Below are 20699 nucleotides of genomic sequence, written 5' to 3' on the forward strand. Positions count from 1 at the left end.
GGAGGGAGTTATATGTAGATCCTTGTAATCCGTTCCCCCTTCTACCCCACCCTCCCTGACGAAACCCTCATTTTTCACCCAGGGAGTAGCTGGTGGTTTTGAACTGCTGACCTTGGTGGTTACCAGCCTGGCGAGTAACCCACTATGCCAGCATTGGAGTGAATTTGCAAAGCTGAAACATTTAGTGTTTGACTATGGGATTTTTGAATTTTATGAAAAAGTAGCTTTTGGAAAGAGCTACATCTGTGGGAGAAAAGGCTACTGACTCCAACTAAATAAAAATCATAGGGATGTTCAAAACACTTTTTCTGTGATGCAATCTAGTTGTTTCAGTAAATTTTCCACTACATTGTCTTGGCTACTGGCTACAAGAATGGCTACATCTTTGGTTGACACATAGCATCTGCGTGACAGATAGGGATGTCAGTGCCCTCAAGTTGACTCTGGCTCATGACCGCCTTATGCACAACACAACGAATCGTATCCTGGTGACTTCTGAAATGTTTGAGTTCCTTGTTGCAGCTACTCTGCCAATCCACCTCACCGACGGTCTCCCTATACCTCCCTGACTCTCAACATCACCTGATATTGCCCCCAGCAATGAACCCCAATGATGGCATGCCCAAAGCAAGCCGGCCAAATAACGTTCCCCACAGAAGTTCCACTGGCTAATCTTTAGACATAGCCTCCACAGTACCACAAATGGCAGGAAGCTACTGTAGTAATAGTAATACCAAGCTGGCTCTTGGTAATATTGCCCTCATCATGCCACAGTTTCCAAACACAAAATCCAGAACGAACCTGTGACTAATGACACCAGCATCTGCCAACAGTTCAAATATTCGTACCAGCTGTACTCGTAAAATATCCCGGCGCCGGCGCCGCTTCATGTTCTATGTCAAAGACACAAAGGCATTAGCTAGAGAGCTTTCTGGGAAGGCATCGGAAAACTTGCTGCTGTAACTTAATAATCCAAATAAAACCACAAGCCATTTCACAGCCCGCCCCCGCCCCCCAACATTACTCATCTTAAAACTTTAGAGGAATTGGAGGAGGGAGGAGTAAACAGTTCTTGATTAATAAAGAATCCCAAAGGTACTCCCCCAAACTAAGGGCAATCCACTGCCATCAAGTAGATTTTGACAAACTGTCTCTTAGGGGTATTGAGACTGTAAATTTTGAAAGAAGAGACAGCCGCATATTTCTCCTGCAGAGCGGTTGTTGGGTTTGAATTTATGACCTTGGGATTAGCAGCCCAGCACTTAACCTATTGTACCACCAGAGGGGAAGGAAAAAATCCTTCTAGGGAATTTAGGAAACCCCACAGATTTTGCTTTCTACTTAAAAACTGTGGCACACCCACACAAAAAGAATACAAATAAAATCAAAACAGAAACTGTCTTGTCCATGAATCGGTGTGCATAAACACACCTTTATCACTAGGTCTAAGGTACTAGAACCTAGAAAAATACCTAGGAGACTTTAAGGTGGTTCTGCTCCTAATAAGGATTCAGAGCTTCATGGTTCCTCATTCATTTCTGTTGCTATAGAATTTTTATATCACCTACCAATTTAAAACATACTCAATAGTTTCCGATTAATCTTTTCATGTCCACAGTCCAGTGTTCTGCCTTCTGTGAGCAGGACAATTTGTGGATGACCAAGTATGCCAATTAGTTTCTTATAGCGCTCTACTTCACTGTCTTAAAAAAAAGTTAATCTAGATCAAAGGTTTAAAAGCAAACCACAGAAACTGAAAAGTTTACCTCTGGCCTTCTTTCAAGTGCTTCTTTAATTATGGGATGCAATTCCTCTATTAGTTCCCTAAAAGAAAAAGTGATATACATTGTTTTTATTACTAGCTAAACTGATACACAAACTCTCATAGTAGCATCTTTCAACTGACAGGTGTTAACCTTAATTCTACAGTCTTAGCAAAACTTTTACTGTTTTATTCCAATTATAAAATAATACAGGCGCACTGTAGAACATTTAGAAACAAACAAAATAGCTGTAACAGTTATAGGGTACTTATTCTAGTTCATAAAGTTAAACACTATCAATATTTTTGTTTAATCTGTTTCATCTGACATAAACACAGTTCAAAGCTTACCACATTTACAATGATATCCTGTTTTTAGTTAATACTATCCAAGTGCTATTAATTAAGAAATCATATTCAATAATTGAATCGGATAACAGGACTTCCATAACCATTTTCACTTATTTGTGAGTCCTTACATTTTATCCAATTTTCCTGTTATTCTAAATACTGTTCCAGTGAACACCTTTGTGCATTAACTTTTGTTTTCATTTCTGATTATCTTCTCAAGATTAATTCTGAGAAAATGAATTGATGTGCTGACATCAGGAAAATGACTGGTTTTATCTTAGCTTACATTCTGATTTTAACTAGGAAATTTACTCATTATTTATAAATTGTGAGAGAAACACACAAACACACACAGGCACAATATGAAACTTATCCAGAGTTGCACAATTTATACTGATATTTAAAATACATGCTTTGGAATTGTCTCCATTTATAGGGAATTTACTTGTTTTTTGAAGAAACAGATTATTTTTACCTCACATATTTTCAAGACACATCGATGTACTTATGTAACATAAAATGTTCTTCTAATGAATGCTACCCCACACACCTATAGATACATGATATTCTATTTTTCCGTTATACATCTTGCTATGAAGACAAACTATCACACGTTACTCATCATGTTGGTTGCAGGTATTCTCAAAATAGCAAATATAGGGCCCACAGGCAACAACAAAACAGAACCTCAAACAAAACTGAGGCCTCTGTCTCATTACTATAAAAAATAACTGGGGTGCTATGCTATGCACATGAATAGTTCTTTGAAAGATACTTTAGTTCTTTTGAACAAGAAGGGGGAAACTGGAAGGCAGAATCTAGAATTTTCATCACCAGACCAAGATGGCATATAGCTAGAATCACAAATTTCAATTAGCAGGGTAGTAAAATGGTACAGATTTAACCAACATCTTACGGTTTTTAGAAAATATTTATAGTGTCTATTTACTTTTCAACATGATCCTGTGAAGAAAATAAAGTTATACAGATTTATATATTTAAAAATTTATATGTACGTGTATATATGTACATATACACACACACATATATACATGTACATGTATATATATGTATATATATATAAACACACAGAAAGAGAGAAACCATTAGGACACAATCCAGACACCACACAATTGCTACTACAATCAGTTTTAGAGCATTTCCTTCCTTCTTGTACTCCTTGCTATTTAAACTTTATTGTCCATCAGGATCAGGGAATCAAACTCAAGAACGTGAAGTGACATGGTGAAGTTGTACAGCTGGTTGACTAGCCGCCGTCCAGCCTTGTGTGCACCCATCCTGATCACCGATCGGCCCTGTGGCCCGGCCTCCACTCTCTCTCAGTCACCACTTCCACCGCTTCCATGCGCAGATGCAACACAAGACGGTTGTTACCTGAAAGCTCCCGGGTTGGTCCTGCCAAGGCCTAGAACAAGGGACTCAGTGATTTCCATGCTCTCAGAGCGCATCATTGGAACTATGTGCTTAAACAGGGACGAAGGGGACGGGATGCCAATAATCTGAGGGGGCAGGGAGAAAAACGAATATTGTTTTTATAACAGCATCTCGGACATGCAATTGTGTGATATTAATTCCAACCACATAAATTCACATCAACCATCGCCTGGTCAGAGGATAGGAGAAACGAGAGTACGTGGCGGGGTTTCAATTGTACTGTTGCTACTACCCTGTTTCCCCCAAAATAAAAGTGTCTTATATTAATTTTTGCTCCTAAAGATGTGCTAGGTCTTATTTTCAGGGGATGTCTTATTTTTCCATGAAGAGGAATACGGTACACATTTGTTTATTGTTTTATTAAAAGAGATCTTGCACTTCCTGTCTGCTCTGGCTGTGCTGCGGCCAACAGTGAGCTGCATGGTGGTGCCCACCGCTACAGTCCAGAGTCCAGAGTTACAGTAGCATACGGGGGTGGTGGTGGTGGGGTATTTTTGGGGAGGTTTTATTTTCAGGGGATGCCTTATATTTGAGCAAGAGGCAAAACTGTAAGTAGGTCTTATTTGGGGGGGATGTCTTACTTTCGGGGAAACAGAATATGTACAGTTGGGTTGATTCTGATTCCAGGTCACCTCAGAGGGCGGAGCAGAGCTCGTCCACTGAGTTTCCAAGACGGGGATTGTTGCAAGAGCAGATCCCCAAGTCTCTCCTCCCACCAAGCTGTAGCTTGAACAGTCCGGGGAGGAGCCAGGTGTTCCACCACGGAATCACTAAGGCTTCGTATCCCTGGTGCACATAACCTAAGAGAGCTAAGTGTCTTTTCCCTTGGCTCGCTGCATGTTTGTTTGCAAAGCTGGGGCTTGTCTGCAGGTCTCTTAACTTCTTATAGGGCCTCACCTTCAAATAATTAATGATGCCCTTTGTAACGTCTTTTGACCCAGCAGAAGGAGTAAAAGAAATTTTAAAACGAAAATAGTCCGCAATGTCAGTTAGGCAGCTACCCAAGTCCTAACTTTATCCACTTCCCCGAACCTCCCCGCCCGACAATAAAATGTGGTGCCATGTCAATCTCCCGTCTGATCTTAGGAAGCACTCTTTACATCATGGCATGATTTAGAGAAATTTTAAAAAGGTAGGGGAAAAAGACCCCACTATACATATTTTTATAAAACACTGCCATTGAGTTGATTTTGACTCAAAGAACAGAGCAGACCTGCTCCCTTGGGTTTCTGAGATTTTCAATCTTTACCGGAGTGGTCAATCTCATTTTTCTCCCAGGGAGTAGCTGGTGGGTTCAAACCACTGACCTTGTGGTTAGCAGCTCAGGGTGCAATACACTAGCCATAATTAGGAAGCAATAAAAGCAGTCGTTAAGATTTCTGGAACTATTCTCATTCACATGTGCAAGTAATTTACTTCTTGATCATTTTACTTTAATGCCTTCGAAAAGAAATTTTTGAAGCAGCACTTCTCTGGCGTCCTTCGGCCTCAGAGGTAACTTACTTTAGAGTCAATGCTACAGCCGCTATCAGGGGTGGACGCCAGCGTCTCGGGCGGAGAGCACCTCACTGAACCTGTAGATGCTGAATAGGGGGTGGATGTTGCCGCACTGCAGCAAAGAATCAGGTAATTTCTCCACAGGCCGATGTATGAGTCACTACTTGTGGTTGCATTTACTTTCTTAGCATTGATGGGGCTACTGTTGGGGAACAAAAAGAAAAACGAGGCTTTCATAAACAATGCTAAATGGTCATCAATTGATAGTTGATGGTTAGCACAAAATTGTTGTAATACTAAATCACTGTGGAATTATACAACATATAAAGGTATCGTGTTAGATGGAAAACTAAGACAGGAACTACAGGAACATTTCAATGCCATCTACTATTCCTCTGATAAAAGTTAATGTTTTATCAGGACATGTTACGTAACTTATTCTAAATGTACTAACTAGGAAAAGGAAAGGAAAAAGAAAAAAAAATCATAATTATTCCCACACCATAACATCTATTCTTCTGAATATCTGCCATCATCCAGGAAGGGGCTTTACAAAATCATGAGCTAATTCTATTATCTTTTAAATCTATTTTCCCACAAACCTTCTGAAACCCTCTCATATAATACACTATAAATGCATGAATACCCTTCACACAATATAGAAGCACTGAATGTTTATTTTCTACCCACTATTCACACTTGACATGTTTTTTCCTACTGAAAACAACACATACATATGCTTAATTACTGCTTGGCATAAATTCTTGAGTATGCAATTGCAGAGTAAAAAACAGAATATACATCTTTCAGGCTGCTACCAAATTTCAGCCTCGAAAAATTACACCTCCGATTGCATAAATCTTTCCAAGCACCAAATTTCTGTTAGCATTAAGAATCGAGAGCCAAACCAAAAATCCCGGGGGGAGGAGGAGCATGCAAAAACCTCCTGAGCGACGGATGAGCCCTATAGGACCAGTGGTATGAGTGGCAAAACAGGGAGGGTAAGGGGAGAATGGGTAGGAAAGAGGGAACCGATTACATGGAACTGTGTGTGACCTCCTCCCTGGGGGAAAAAAAAACCAAAAAGGGAGGAAAGGAAAACGCCGAAAAGGCAAAGATATGACAAAATACCCATTTATAAACTATCAAGGGCTCATGAGGGAGGGGGGAGCGGGGAGGGAGGGGAAAAATGAGGACCTAATGTCGGGGGTTTAAATGGAGAGAAAATGTTTTGAGAAACGATGTACAAATGCGCTTTACACAATTGATGTGTGTATGGATTGGGATAACAGTTGTATGAGCCCCTAATAAAATGTTAAAAAACAAAAACAAAAACAAAAACAAAACCTCCTGAGCATGCACGGCCCATCCTCTAAAGGTTTGCCAGAAGATAAATAGTGAATGCACAATCTTCATTCATGTAGCAACAGGAGAATACATGTGAGAAGATTCTAGCATTGTACTGTCACAGTCAAATGAAAACAAAACCCCAAGTCACTGCCGTCGTATGGGCCAGAGAAGATACACATACACACACTAATTAAAAACAAAACATCATCATACCATAATGGGGCTAAGTATGAGGGAGGCAAATGCAGCCAAATGGGGATGAGAGAGGAATTTAACTTTTCTTTGTTTTTCTCTTTATTTTTAACATTTTATTAGGGGCTCATACAACTGTTATCCCAATCCATACACACATCAATTGTATAAAGCGCAATTGTACATCGTTTCTCAAAACATTTTCTCTCCACTTGAACCCCCGACATTAGGTCCTCATTTTTCCCCTCCCTCGGAATTTAACAGTTCAACGATAGCCATAAATGTCACATAGCACGTGTCAAATTTTTTCAGAAAATGAAATCCATTAAAGAACACCTCAAAAATCTCCCTCTGTCTATATGCAAATGCAATCGGTTTGTGATTTGCGTGGGTGTGAACCATTAAGGTTGGTGGTTCAAGTCCAGATGACGGTATCTTTGAAGACAGCCTTGGAAATCTCTCTGAAAACTCAGCCACTGGAAACCCTACAGAGAACAGTTCTACCATGATGCACTTGGGGTCCCCATGAGTCAGAGTCACCTGTTGGCAAGTAGTTGGTTGGGGTCTAGAAGGGGGCTTCAAAATGTTTATGGGAAAATTCTATTCTCTTTTATCGCAATTCTTCCACGAACTTTTCGAAGAACCCTCCTATAACGTTCTATATATCTCCACTCCTCACTTGTGAATATACGTAGGTACCTAAGACCAGTGATCACGTGAAAAGCAGTGGTAAGTAAAACTGCAGGATGGCCACAATAGATCACAAAATGAAGGATGTTTACATCATTATAGAACTGCCAAATTACACATGAACTAACTGCCAAAGTTCTGAGAATCACGGCCCAGCCAAATTGAACAATAAGCTCAACCATCGTAGCCAGTGTTCCTTTCTCCTCACCCCTCAGCGTTCATCACTAACAGGCAAACATCATTAATGAACAGAACATTCAGATGATTTTTTTTTTACAAATGTCATAAAGTTAAATGTTGTCATGAGATAACCAATACATGAAGAGTGAGTGAGTGTATATATATTTTCCAAAGAGAAGAGATGGCCACCTTGAGTTGGAGGTGTAAGAGCAGGTGCTAGAAATAAAGTGACAGTTGTATGTCTGATAGGAACATGCAAAGCTTGAGAAAACAAAAAGAATTCCATGTGTTGGGCATCTGTGTGCATGTTATGTAATGAAAAGCTCATTTACATAATCTAGGGCACGGCATAATAGATAAGGGGAAATCAAGATGCCAAACTCACATTCAAAAATTCTCTTTCCAAAATGAGGACCTAATGTCGGGGGTTTAAGTGGAGAGAAAATGTTTTGAGAATGATGTACAAATGCGCTTTATACAATTGATGCGTGTATGGATTGTGCTAACAGTTGTATGAGCCCCTAATAAAATGTTTTTTAAAAAAAATTCTCTTTCCTGTTTAAGAGCAAGAAGACGTTAACTGCAGGCTACCATGGCCTCGGCCAATTCTCCCTCAGGCCAGCCATTATTCCACACCTTCGTCATTATCCTCACTGCTATGATCACCACCGCTTCTTAGCAAGTGGTCCTCGTATAGTACCTTCTAGAGAAACAGGCTATTGACCTTCGTTCCTCTCTACTTCTCACCTTCCATCTACACACTTCTCTATACCACACCCGTCTAAGACACTTTATTTACTCTCCCTTCCATTCAGATCCACTGGATCCTTAGTATGTACCAAACACTCTGCTAAAAATAAATGAGCAAATTACAACTTGGTGAGACTGGAAAGGGGAAATCGATGATGACAAAACAGCAGGATGTGTTCTTTATATAGGCTTAAATAATGAACAGAACTTCTTGAATACGTACGGCAGACTGTACACAATATTTTAATATCAGCTGGCAAAATCACTTACTTTATATCCACCTGTGGGGACAGCAACTGAAGCCTCATGTATGCAAACATCCAAGCATAGCTCACGGCTGTAGGACAGTGTTTGGGGAGGTTTTCTTGCTTTAAAAAACTGGAGAGACTGATAATCCAGGGGTCTTGTCCTTGGGTCACATGTGCAAATATCCATATGTGTGATGGACTGACCACATCAAACTGGTGGCTGATTGGGGAAGAGTTCCACTCTGCTAATGTTTGCAAATCTATTGAGCGAGGGCAATACAGCAGTGTCGTCTGTGAAGGGGGAAGAACTGTTATTCTGATTGCAAAGATTCACCACGTACCTTGTTGAAAGTGAATGTAATCTGCTGGTCCTTTCTAGAACAGGGGTTTTGCGAGAAGCCAATCGGAGAGCCTTGAAGGTCAGTCTTTTCTAGATATATCCATTCATGTACTTTTCTGGGGGGAGGGTCTCCATAATTTCCATTTGTCTCAAAAGGACTTTCAAAAAAAAGCTGAACACTTACTTATGCAGTTCATGTATGAATACACACTTCCATAGCTATGAGAATGCAAAAACACACCAAAGGAACCTGTCTGCAGATGGGCCCTTAACAGGCATACGTAGAAAACAGGCTCATTTCTAGACCTGCACACACCCTCTTCTCACTCATCAACATGGTGGGCTCCAAAGTCGAAGTCACGATGGGAAAACGGTCCTTACAGGAAAATAGAGGGTGACTACATCATCACGTCACTGCCAAAGCCACTGAGAGCCATACCTCAGTCACAGGGACACATAACTGCCAGTGTGACTCTTGCACCACGTGGCGATGTCCTACTGCCAGATCTATGCCATTAGTGCACAAGACAGTCATCATTTTTTAAACTCTGGGCCTATCTGGAGCATGTGAACTTGGTCAATCGCCAATAATGAGGCAGCAGGTGTATCCTTCATGCCACCAACTTCACTGAGGAAGCACAGTGCCATTCTTGGCTTCAGATTTCGGTAGTTTTTCTCGCGGAGCATTTTAGCCAGGATATTACATGCCAGAGCAAACAGCAAACACCTAATAGTCAAAAGTAGTGTGAAATTTAAGGAAACCCTCTCAAACTGAAATTTTACAAAGGAAAAAAAAAGTACTTTCATGTCTGTGGGGAAGACCACTAACCACAGCATAAAATCATGCCACTTTCCAAGATGTTTGGGTTTTTAATTTCTAAAGCACGTCACTGTCTTCAAAACTACTCTCTCCTGTTTTACTTTTGCTTCAGGGAAATTCAATTTGAGTGGTTGCGGAGAGGCACAACATCGTGGCTTCAAACCAGACCGGGTGGCAGGGCATCCATGCGGTTACCTGGTCGGCCCCCGTGAGATGTATGAAGCTCTCCAGAATGGAGGGGCTCAATCTGTCCATCACATCTATGGCTAATTGATCATCACCCTGTTAAAAAAAAAGATATCATAGCACCACAAATTTCAGGAATGTCAAAGAAAAGCAGTCTCACCAAGCACACGCCAGAAATTCACTTAGCACGGCGTGTTCTACAGAGAACTGGAGGCAGGCTGGTGAGCGTGGGGACTCTAAAGAAAACTGTTAAAAGGCGAGTCTTGCTCTGACAGGGTGGGTCAAAGAAATTCTACATGGACAAAAAGGCACTGTCTGATGCTTACCTTAGGTATTTCCAAAAGTGCAAATAACGTCCGTATTTCTCTAAGGACACTGACAGCTAACCTCCTCGTGGCAGCCCGAGTGCTGCAGAGAATGACCAGGGCAAACCCTTCGACGACGTGGAACACGCTGGAATTCAGACTCCTCTCCAGAGGAGGAGGAGGAGCGGCTCCATCGGCTACACCATGCTTCAAGGACACGTTGACGCGGAAAGTGAAATAAAAAAGAAATCGATGAAGGGCCTGCCAGTAAAACGATGGAGCAAAACACGGCCCTGGCAGTTCGGATCTATGTCTCCCTCAGCTTAAGAGTGTAAACCGCACTTCAGGAATACACTGAATTCTTTCCATTCTAACCACCTGTAATATGGAATAAATACCGCTATAGGTAAATATAGTATTGTGAATATGTATACACAGATTATTGTGATATACACATAATTTATAGTATTGTGAACACTAAAAATGAAAGAAAGACGCACTTAGCTGGTAGCCTAAATATGAATTCCACAAACAACTTGGCCAGGCTCTGGCTACGTTGTACCATGTAAAAGTGAGGGGACTGGATCAGACCCCTTCTTTTCATGGTATGAGCCAAGAGCACGGCACCGCTTTTGAGAAAGAGCATCTCCGGTCCCTGATGATTCGTATGCTCATGAAAGAAAGGCGAAAGAGCTGGACTGTCTTAACTTAGTAAGCATCAAAAGACCAGGGTTCTAGGCTATAAATATCCAACTATCAACATATACCAACAATTTGAGCAGCTTATATAGATAGGAGTCCTGGTGACGCAGGGCTAAAGCACTGGCCTCTAGCTAAGCAGAGTTCACTGGTTGGAAGCCACCACCTGCGCTGTCAGAGAAAGATAGGGCAGTCCACTTCTGTAAAGATTACAGACCATGCAACCCCACGGGGCAATTCTGTTCTGTACCATAGGATCGCAGTGAGTCTGGTGTCTGTATGGTTAAGAGGCTCGTGTCTTACACATATGGAGGAAGCACTGGTACCATAGATAAGCAGCCCAGCGATCCCCATGATAAGTGCCACTGGGTGGGTCATGACTCATAGCAGCTCTCCGTACTGCAGAGTAAAACACAGCCAGCCCACTGCCATTCACAGAACTGCTGCTGCTGCGCCAGTCGAGCATCACAACCGCTGCGTCAAACTCCCACACGAAGGGCCTTTCTCTTTTCTCACCAATGCTCTATTTCACCAAGCATGATGTCCTTCTCCAGGCACTGGCCCCTCCGGATACCATGTCCAAAGTATGCATGGCAAGACCTCGCCATCTTCTCCCCTAAGGAGCATCCTGGCTGTCCTCCTCCCCACGGAGATCTGTGTGCTGTCCTGGCAGTCATGGTCTAGATTCCGTCGTCCTCACCAACACCCTCATTCACAGGCAGCATCCCTGCTCCAGGCTTCCCGAGTCTCGGTCCACCTTTCACGTGCACAGGAGGCCACTGGAAATGCATCTTGGGGCCGCCCACGCTGATCCTCAAGGTGCTATCTTTGCGTTCTAATACCCTAAAAAGATGTCTTTTGCAGCAGGCTTGCCTCTTGAAATGTATTACTTGACGTCTGAACTGCTGCTTCATGGGTGTTTGAGGATGCAATCTGCACAAGAAAAGACTGTCCTATCGTCCTCCCTTCCACTGGCTGATGGGATCGAACTGCTGGGCTGTCAGTCAGTCTGCAGGCGTGCATTTAACCATTGCACCACCAGGGCTCATTAATCCAAATGGTATACTAACAATTTTTATTATCATGTCAGCTTTACATGTATTGGAAGCACTCTGGAGGGTAGCTAGAATTGCCTCTCCACTTCTTATGTGCACTAGAAACAAACAGTTACTGTAGGAGGGAGTTTAGGGAAGGTTAGATACACAAAAACAATGTGTATTTAACAGATCGGCTATGGCAACATTCCATTTCTGGGGTCCTCAAAGCATAAGAAGTGAACCAACGTGTGCGCTAACACCACGGTTGGTTATGGACACCGATGACACACCAAGGGACAGCCCCAAAGACCCTGGTACCTGGGAGTCCTGGTTCTTGTTATGCATCTGGGCTGCTTGCTTCCATTGATTTATCAATTGCACCAACATCTTGACGGCATTATCAAGAAGCGTGGGGTGGACATCAGTCACTTCTCGAACAATGAAATAAACAAATCCTGAAAGAACATCCTCCCGCCAATCTGGAAAATCAAGCATTAGTGCCTGCAGAGTATTGAAAGCCAGAGCACGCAGTTCTTCATCCATATGAATTGTGAGCCTACCAAGAACAAAAGTGCATTAGCCAACCGAAGAACTGGTCAAATCACTCAAACGATCAATTCTTATCAATTTATGCCCTCTTAATTCTTTTGTAAGCGAGACTGACGACACGAAGCAATGCACCCCTTTCTTGTGCTTGGCGAGGTCCCTTCTTAAAAATCCACTCGCGAATCCATCAATATGAAATGGGCTTCGACGCGAATTCAGGACAATGAACTTGAGCCTACCTGAAAGGCTTTACAAAAGAACACAGGTGGAGCTCAGAGTCTACTTCTAAGATGGCTGGATCCTTCCATCACCATGTGCGATTTGACAGTCCACCAAAAAGCGCACCCAGTGCTACCTCTACCTCTATCATAGCGCTAGCTCTCACTTCTTTAGGTCTCTGTTATGAGAGGCGAGAGGAGGGCAGCGCTCCACCGTTTCATTTACAATGGCCGAGGTTTTGGTAAGATAAAAGATAAAATACGGGAGGATATGACGAAGGAAACATGCCTAGTGAAAAGTGGTAGCCATTGAATAGATACCGGTCTTGAAGGAGAGAATGAGAACAGAGCTAAGAGGAACACCACAAACGGAGAGAGCCTGGGGGAAGTGGGGGAGAACAAAAAAAGGAAATGGTGTCAATCCCAAACAGAAGGCCCTACAAGTGAGTTAAAGTCTGCATGAGTCAAGCAAAGAGGCTACGTTCAACTACTTTTGCAAGACAGCAGCCCAGTCTGAGACACGAACCTAACTCTGGCCACAGGACGTAAAGCAGAATGCCAGGCAGAAGGTGAAATGCAAGAACCTGAGCAAGGGCTGCCAGTATGTCATATGACTGCCGGGAGTTTCGGGTTTGGGTCAAAGCGGATTCTTGGAGTGATTGACTCTACGAATAAACATTCATCAGAGTAAGATAAGTAGGCAATATTAAAAATAATGCCATGATTACATTCTTGGGAAGCTGTTCTCCACAATAACAGAAGAAAGAAGTGTAGGAGAAAGGAGTGATCACAGTCCACACCCTGGGAAGCTCAGAAGTGGTCTTCATGAATCCAGCCTTCAACTGACGAGGAGGCTGGCGAGAAACGGAGCTACCACGAGACAGACCTGGGAGGCCCCCACAGGGAAGTCAGCCCCTCAGGAGGATCCGCCAGGCTCAGCAGAAGGAGCTCTAACTCAGTATCCGATCTCTGATCAAGGCACCGAGGGACGTGACGGGTGAGAGCTAAGCGAGTATCCCTCAAGATACTGATCTCAAAGGTTATTTCAAAAATCCCTCAAACCTCTGAAAGTGCGAGTGGCCATCTCACACCTCTCTGGGTGACTCAGCTGCAGCAGCTTCAGGCTGGCACGGTGGCTTAAGAGCTGAGCAACAATCACGAGGGCAGCCTGGCTAATTAAAGGCAGGGGAATTCATTCACTTCTTTTAGAGACGGCCTACAGCTCTACAGTCGCCTTGCCTGTGTGTCTGCTGGCCTCATTTTTACGTGAACGAGGTTTAGACATCATGATGCCAAACAAGAGGAACATTGGACAGAATGGATCCCAGAATCCAGCTTTCCACAGAAGCCGATCGGGCAATTGAGGCACTTGGCTGCCGTGGAGTCAGACTGATGGCCACCCTGTGACTGGTCTGAGGCCAGGCCTGTCTTCTGAGATACCTCACGGTGGGCTCCAACTGTTGGCTGGTGTGCAAGCGCTTAGCCATTTGCACCATGTGGTTACGCCCGAGAAATTGACCAGTAAATGAGTAGAGCAGGGGAGGCAGCACAGTAAATTGCTGCCTTGTTCACCAGCCTTCCCCACCTTCAGGCCTGGCTGATGCATTTTCATCTTTGGGGGAGTTCAGGGAGCAGAGTTCTTCCTCCACCACCCCCAAGAGGTAGGGGGGTGCATTGGAAGTGTGGAGGAACTGCAGAATTGAATGGCAACCATTTACTGCTTTCCCCAAGCCCAAACAAAAAAAAGCCCACTGTCAAGTCGAATCCGACTCACAGCAAACATCTATAGGGTGTCTGAGGTTGTAAATCTTTACAGGTGCAGATGGATGGGTCCGTCCCCCTCAAACCTGGTGGGTTTGAACTGCCAACCTTGGGGTGAGCAGTCCAATGCTCACAACCAGCAGCGCCACCAGGGCATCACGCTTTCCCAGAAGCAGTAATAAATAACTCAAACTTCCTTTCCCCTCTAATGTTGACATAAACCTTTATACCTGTGCAATTTAGCTCACAGGAGAAAAAAAATTAAAGAGTGGGACAGAATGAATTTATTTCATGGTGCAAAATTTCAAAGTAACACACCCACCCAACACCCATTTTTTGTCCTTATGATCAGAAAGGTAGACAATTACCATTCTGTCTCCAGTTGTAACCTTTTATAGATGAGGCTAGGGGGGGATACATGGGTGTTGGAGATGAGGGGTGTTCTCGAAAAGGAAGTAGAAAGAGCGGTCTGTTACTATTAACTTGCTTATTATGAGTCTAACCTATATCTTCACGGTAAATACCTGGTAACCAGTAAACATCTTTTGAGATAAGATTCACTGTTCTATTGTGCTCCTTGGTGGTTTTCCATAAAGGAAAAGGCTGGCAAAATAGGGACCCATCCAGACTGGGGCCCCTTTTCATAAATACAGTTGATGCTTAAATAACACAGGGATTATGGTGTCAGCCAACACACCAGCCAAAAATCCACATGTCACTTTTTATACTAAAAAAGCTAAATTACTATTGGCCTACTCTTGCCTGGAAGGGAGTGGTACCAATAACAAAGTCCATTAGTATGTGTTATCTCTGTTTATAGTGCACCCACATAAAGGTTACACCCCCCACAATGAGATAAGGAGTGAGAGGTTTCCATGTCCACCTGGGCATCCTCAAACTACAGCCCACGGGCCACATTTATCCAGCCCGCTGGGTGTTTTTGCCCCATTTGATTTTTTACTTCAAAATAAGATAGGTGCAGAGTGCATAGGAATTTGTTCATAGTTTTTTTTTAAGCTATAATCCGGCCCTCCTACGGTCTGAGGGACAGTGAACTGGTCCCCTGTTTTAAAAGCTTGAGGACCCCTATATCGGCTTGGTTACAGTGCAGACTTCATGGATTTCCTATCATGTTTTCACAATGGTCCTTACACTGGTCCTTACATTTAGCTTGAAATGGCAGGCAACCGCTGTGGGGCACCACCTGGGGTGCATACCAAGCCGTCTCACTGTGCTTGAAATGCCACAGAGTTGCTTCTTAGGAGCGCTTTCAGCATCACTAGCAATCTTTCTTACGGGTCCCACTGCGTTACTCAAGGTTGATGTTACTGTACGCAGAACCATGCAAGATCACGTCTTCCTGCAACATGCAACCTACTGGAGGAACCTGCTGTTCACCCAGGGATGATGAGCTCACATAGGCCCCACAGCGCTCCCATCCCTTTTGTTTGAGGGTCAACTGACGTTTTATTGGACCACAGCCACAACCATTCCCCATCTGTTGTTCATGGCTGCTTTGATGCCACATTGGCAGAGATGAGTGGCAGCGACAGAGACAACGTAACCTGCAAAGTATATTTACTGTCTGATCCTTTGTAGAAAAGTTTGCTAAACTCCCACCCCCCAGCCTTGGGAATCCTTAACTTTATCATCAAAGGGTTGTCACCTCAACTTAGAGCTATTTGGGGGGAGGAAATAGATTGAACTCTGGTTATAGTATTATTTGCATAGAGCTATGGTGTTCCTAATAAAGGGAGGAGGGGGGCGGGGAGAGAGAAAAAGAACAAAAACTTGAAGCCTCTGAGTTCTGCCCTAAGAGAAAATGGGCAACAAAGCAGTGGTCACCATCCTAGACCCTGAAGAAATAGTTGCAAGAAGTCAATACAATCATTGTCTCAGCTATACCATCCACCCAAGGAAACTCTCCAGATGGGAGACACTTAGCAGCGACTGTTGTAACTGTTGTACAGCGTTGACCCAGAGCACATAGGATCACATACAAGAACTGAAAACCAGGATTGATAACCGAGTGTGTAAGGGACTAAAGGTTAAAAATGACTGGGGAAAATGTATTTAACGAGAAAGAAGTGATCAAATGAGAGGTTAATAAAGTAAGTCGAATGAGGAGTTAAGGAAATGTCTTTACTACCACTTTTTGGTGACAATAGTCATAAGGGTGAGTTCGAAATGTGAAGGGCTCAAAAGAGAGACAGAGAAACCCAATGAAGGATCATTCTTACTTACCTTGCTAACAGTTCAATGAGATCCGTTCTGCTCATGCCATCGGGAATCAATCGTGGAATAGCAGCAATACATGTTCTAAACAAATCAATTTTGGGTTTTCTTTCCCCCCTGAAAAATATACGGGGGTAGTGAGGGTTAATCAGCAGTACAATGCATCTATGTTATGGGCTAAAGTATGCCCGCCCACCACACCCCCAAACGTGTTGTGATTCCTGATCTTTTGGTAGCTGAGGATGTGCTCCTGACCGGCACAGAGTTTTCTGCATTAATGTTCATAGGACCCTATCCGACAGCAGGGTATGTTTTACACCAAACACTTGTGAGATGTAAAAGAAGCAGATGAGGAAAAGCCAGACGCCGTACTCCATGAAGATCCCTGAGGAGATGAAAAGCAACCAGGACCTTCCCACAGAGCTCATTGAGTGAGAGCACCTTCCTCCGGAGCCAGGGCCCTGACCTGGGACCATAGCCACCTCATCTCCAAGAACACACAGTCTGTCTGCTGAAGCCATCTGCTGTGGTAGTCCTGGAGTAGCAGTACTAGGAAGCCAAAACAATAAGCTAGACAACAAAAGCAAACTTGGAAAATGAAAGACAGAAAATAGGATGCCCGCAAAGGGGGGAGGGGAAGGATTTAATATGGAAAAAACCTCATACAAACCCATAGAAAATTAGCAGTTTAAACATGGGCAAAAGGATAGGGACAAAATTCAGGGGGGAAGGAGCTGATATCAAGGACTCAAGTGGAAAGGAAACATTTTGAAAATGATGGCAACAAGTGTACAAATGTGCATGGATTGTGACAGAGTTGTACAAGACACCAATAAAATGATTTAAGAAAGAAAAATATCAGGGGGGAAAATTCAGCTAGAAAGCAAAAAGATTTTTAGCAATTACAAAAGAAGCAAGATGATTACCATGAAATGTAAGATAAAAACATTTAATAAATTAGTCGTTTCAAAAAAAAAACAATTTTATTAGGATGGTAGTATATTTCACTTTGACAGGGCGATTGGACATTATTTAACATCTAATTCAATATGGTCCTTTTAACAATGGATCACCAAGAGAAAGGCGGCCATGTCGTCCTGAGCGCCGAGCGCATGCCGGGGAAGGGCAATTCAGACGGCACTGCTAACTTTCTGCAGGAGTGAAACGTCTCAGCTTTCACTCAGGGAGTGGCTGGTGGTTTCCAACCGCTGAGCTAGCCACTCGGCCACAGGGATCCAATGAAAAGAAAGGTAGAGACTAAAAGGATGGAGGTGCCCCCAAGGAAATAACACAGGCCAACCAGCCCTCCCACCCCCGAAAAACAAAGGATTACGTCAAAGAAACAAAGATATATTCGCATATATGAGTGGGCAGTAACTATAAATCAAATAAAAATACATGAGGTCAAATATCCGTGTTGGCATTTGAGATGCATGATGCAGGCATGAACGTTCAAGCAAAACCCCTGTTTCACCCCAAATATGTAGATGTTACTTCCTGGACAATAAAAAAGTAGTTGCCATCCTCCTGATACGAAATGCTCTTAACAATAAAGAAGAAAGACGCTGGGGTTGAGAAGCCTGAGGAGCAGCGGCAGGGCTCGGGGTGAGAGTGGTGTGTAGCGGGCTACTGGGTCCAAAGACAAACGCACGGCCAGACCTCATACACCACCTGGCACCCCTGGCTCCCAGGCGACAAGTATCAGAGTTGCAACTTCCAGGTTTCCGTTCCTAATTTTTCAGGGTTCTGGGAATCAGCATTTGTTGAACTTCATAAACCAATCAGCCTGTATAGCTGGACCTGCTAGGATTTATCCACGCCTCGGTGGCATAAGTAACCACCCCAAACACTGAGACCCAGGATACCTTTTGCTAGCTACACTTATTAAAATAGTAACAATGAAACGGCACTCTTGGAAGGAGAGATCGCGGTCTCCAAAGCAGTAGCAGATAGAGCTGTGTGAGCACTCCCAGAGGAAGTGAGGGGGCAGGTAAGCGAGGGTACCAACCCACATACTTTCATGGAAAGCAATGACAACAGTGAAGGTAGAAGGATTGGCTACGTACGTAATCATATCTTCAGGCTCCTTATTAGACATCTGCACACTGGTCATACACATTGGCCTCCCAACTTCTTTGTCCAAATGCCTGAGGATGCTATCTAAAGCTTTTCTCACTTGAGGGTAATAAACAGACATTCCTAGGGAGGGAACACAAAACAGACCCCACAGTTACAAAATGTCCGGGATTAGGTAAAGGATTCCGATAGCCATTTTCTGCAAACAGTGACAGTGGCTCACTGCTGCCACAAATGGGGCCGTTTCATCTACATGTCCACGCAGCCGTCTCTCCGATCGGTTTCAATACAGAGTCAAAATGGCGCGATCATTATGCAGGCCACTAAAATGAACGTGGAGGCGGAAGAGGATGCTGTGGATAGTATTGTCTCATGTGGAAAACAGAGCTAACCAGAAGACTCCTAAAAGGAATAACTGCCAAACGTGGCAGGAAGAGTATTCTTTTTGTATTACTGTGTACACAGAGGCAAGTACCGCGCAGCCTCAATCAAAGTGTGTTCAAACTATCACAAGGCATTACCAGGCAATGCATTATTCTAATTACCACTAACCTATGACCTTTGCTTCCTCATCTGTCAAGGTTTTATTGAGAAAGATTTTCTTTACACGTAGAGTATTTCCTGAGGGAAGAATAACTCCTGTTGTTGGCATGGGTGGTTCTCCATCCTTCTGTTGCAAACTGTCCGCGATTACAAGGAACACCCTGAGGCCTATGTTCATTCTCTTCAGGGGAAAAAAAGAGAAAATGTGATGGTTAGCTCCGCTCAACAACAATTAACCTTCCGGTCAACTTTTAAAACTAGTCCAAGCATTACAGTTTCCATTAATACCAAATTCCCTGATGTCACACATTCGCGGCTCTCCTACTGTCTACAAAGTTTAGTTCAACACTCCTTCAACTTTCCTCAACGCCTAACACTCCTTCCTCTTCTCTGTAAGCAGCACTCTATCTTCATAGAAAGACTTATTTAGCTTCAATCTTTCATTATGAAACACCCTAATCTACACTCATAAGGACACTTCTCTTACCTCCCAATTTTTCTTGATATATTTAGTTAGAATCCTGTGTGTTCTTACGTTTTCAGAAACATCACACTACCAATCATCTTCTTGATTCCCCATGAAAACAGTGCTGGCAGTTAGTAAAGGTTAAAGGAATGATATTTCTTAAAGAATTTTTTTAAAGTATTATTTATCTAAAATCAAACCGAGCTCTTGTCAAAACTTCTATCCAGAAAACTTTCCTTCTAGAATATTTCCTACCATGCTTATCATGAAACCACTCAGCCAGCCATCAAGAAACTGTTATTCTTTGAAAAATCCCAAAATAACAATATAGGCTAGTATAGCATTTACAACTATATATAATTAGATTACCTCTGGGTTGATGGTGAAAGTTTTTGTAGATTTTCCAACACTAAGAAGATCAAATATTATTTCTTTCATTGCAAAATCCAAACGTTCCTAGAAGAAGAAAGGTCAGGACATAAGTCTTTCAAGTTCAGAAATTTAGTACTTTGAAAATGATTATTAATATAGGATTTAATTGTAAGATAAATGGTATACCAAGGATGTGTAAACACCTTGCTCCAATTCTCTACCAGAATAAAATTCCTTTCAAATGCCAGCTCACTTTGTTTTTCCTGGAGATTTCTTTCCTGGAGCCCTATTCTTATTCCCATGTAGACTCACAAGTCTCTAGGTCAGCAGATAGTTACCATCTGCCTGTCATTATCATTCTAGGAATTCCTTGACTTTTGGCTTCTACTGGATGCCCTTTTAATGGGATGCCGGTTCTTCTTTCTTGGCTTACTTCCTTGTTTTGAATAATTACACGAGAAAGAAAAAAAAAGTTTAAGTAGTGGTAGCTAACAGATCAAACGTTGAGATTTTGATAGTTTAGTTGGGTATGAAATGCGAAGCTTCATTGCACCTTTCCTCAGAATTTTGAAAGATAATGATGTTCTGTTGTCTTCTAGGACCCAGTCCTGCTCTTAAGA

General features: G+C 42.9%; 1 protein-coding gene across 6 annotated transcripts in view; it reads right to left on the reverse strand.

The window, feature by feature from the left end:
- FRYL (FRY like transcription coactivator) overlaps nucleotides 1-20699 on the reverse strand; it is a 221605-nt gene that overhangs the window by 77800 nt on the left and 123106 nt on the right. For all 6 annotated transcript variants that reach the window (XM_045284305.1, XM_045284304.1, XM_045284303.1 and 3 more), the window contains 12 exons: nucleotides 20077-20163; nucleotides 19251-19422; nucleotides 18689-18821; nucleotides 16632-16739; nucleotides 12181-12418; nucleotides 10148-10333; nucleotides 9831-9917; nucleotides 8498-8766; nucleotides 5072-5267; nucleotides 3509-3633; nucleotides 1767-1824; nucleotides 802-893 (listed from right to left, as the gene is read on the reverse strand). In XM_045284305.1, the coding sequence (XP_045140240.1) occupies nucleotides 802-893; nucleotides 1767-1824; nucleotides 3509-3633; nucleotides 5072-5267; nucleotides 8498-8766; nucleotides 9831-9917; nucleotides 10148-10333; nucleotides 12181-12418; nucleotides 16632-16739; nucleotides 18689-18821; nucleotides 19251-19422; nucleotides 20077-20163 (1751 nt within the window). The remainder of the gene's footprint in view (nucleotides 1-801; nucleotides 894-1766; nucleotides 1825-3508; nucleotides 3634-5071; nucleotides 5268-8497; nucleotides 8767-9830; nucleotides 9918-10147; nucleotides 10334-12180; nucleotides 12419-16631; nucleotides 16740-18688; nucleotides 18822-19250; nucleotides 19423-20076; nucleotides 20164-20699) is intronic.

Source organism: Echinops telfairi, unplaced genomic scaffold (genome assembly GCF_000313985.2).
Source record: "Echinops telfairi isolate 266 unplaced genomic scaffold, ASM31398v2 ScPeMD7_7468;HRSCAF=8506_0, whole genome shotgun sequence".
NCBI lineage: Eukaryota > Metazoa > Chordata > Mammalia > Afrosoricida > Tenrecidae > Echinops > Echinops telfairi.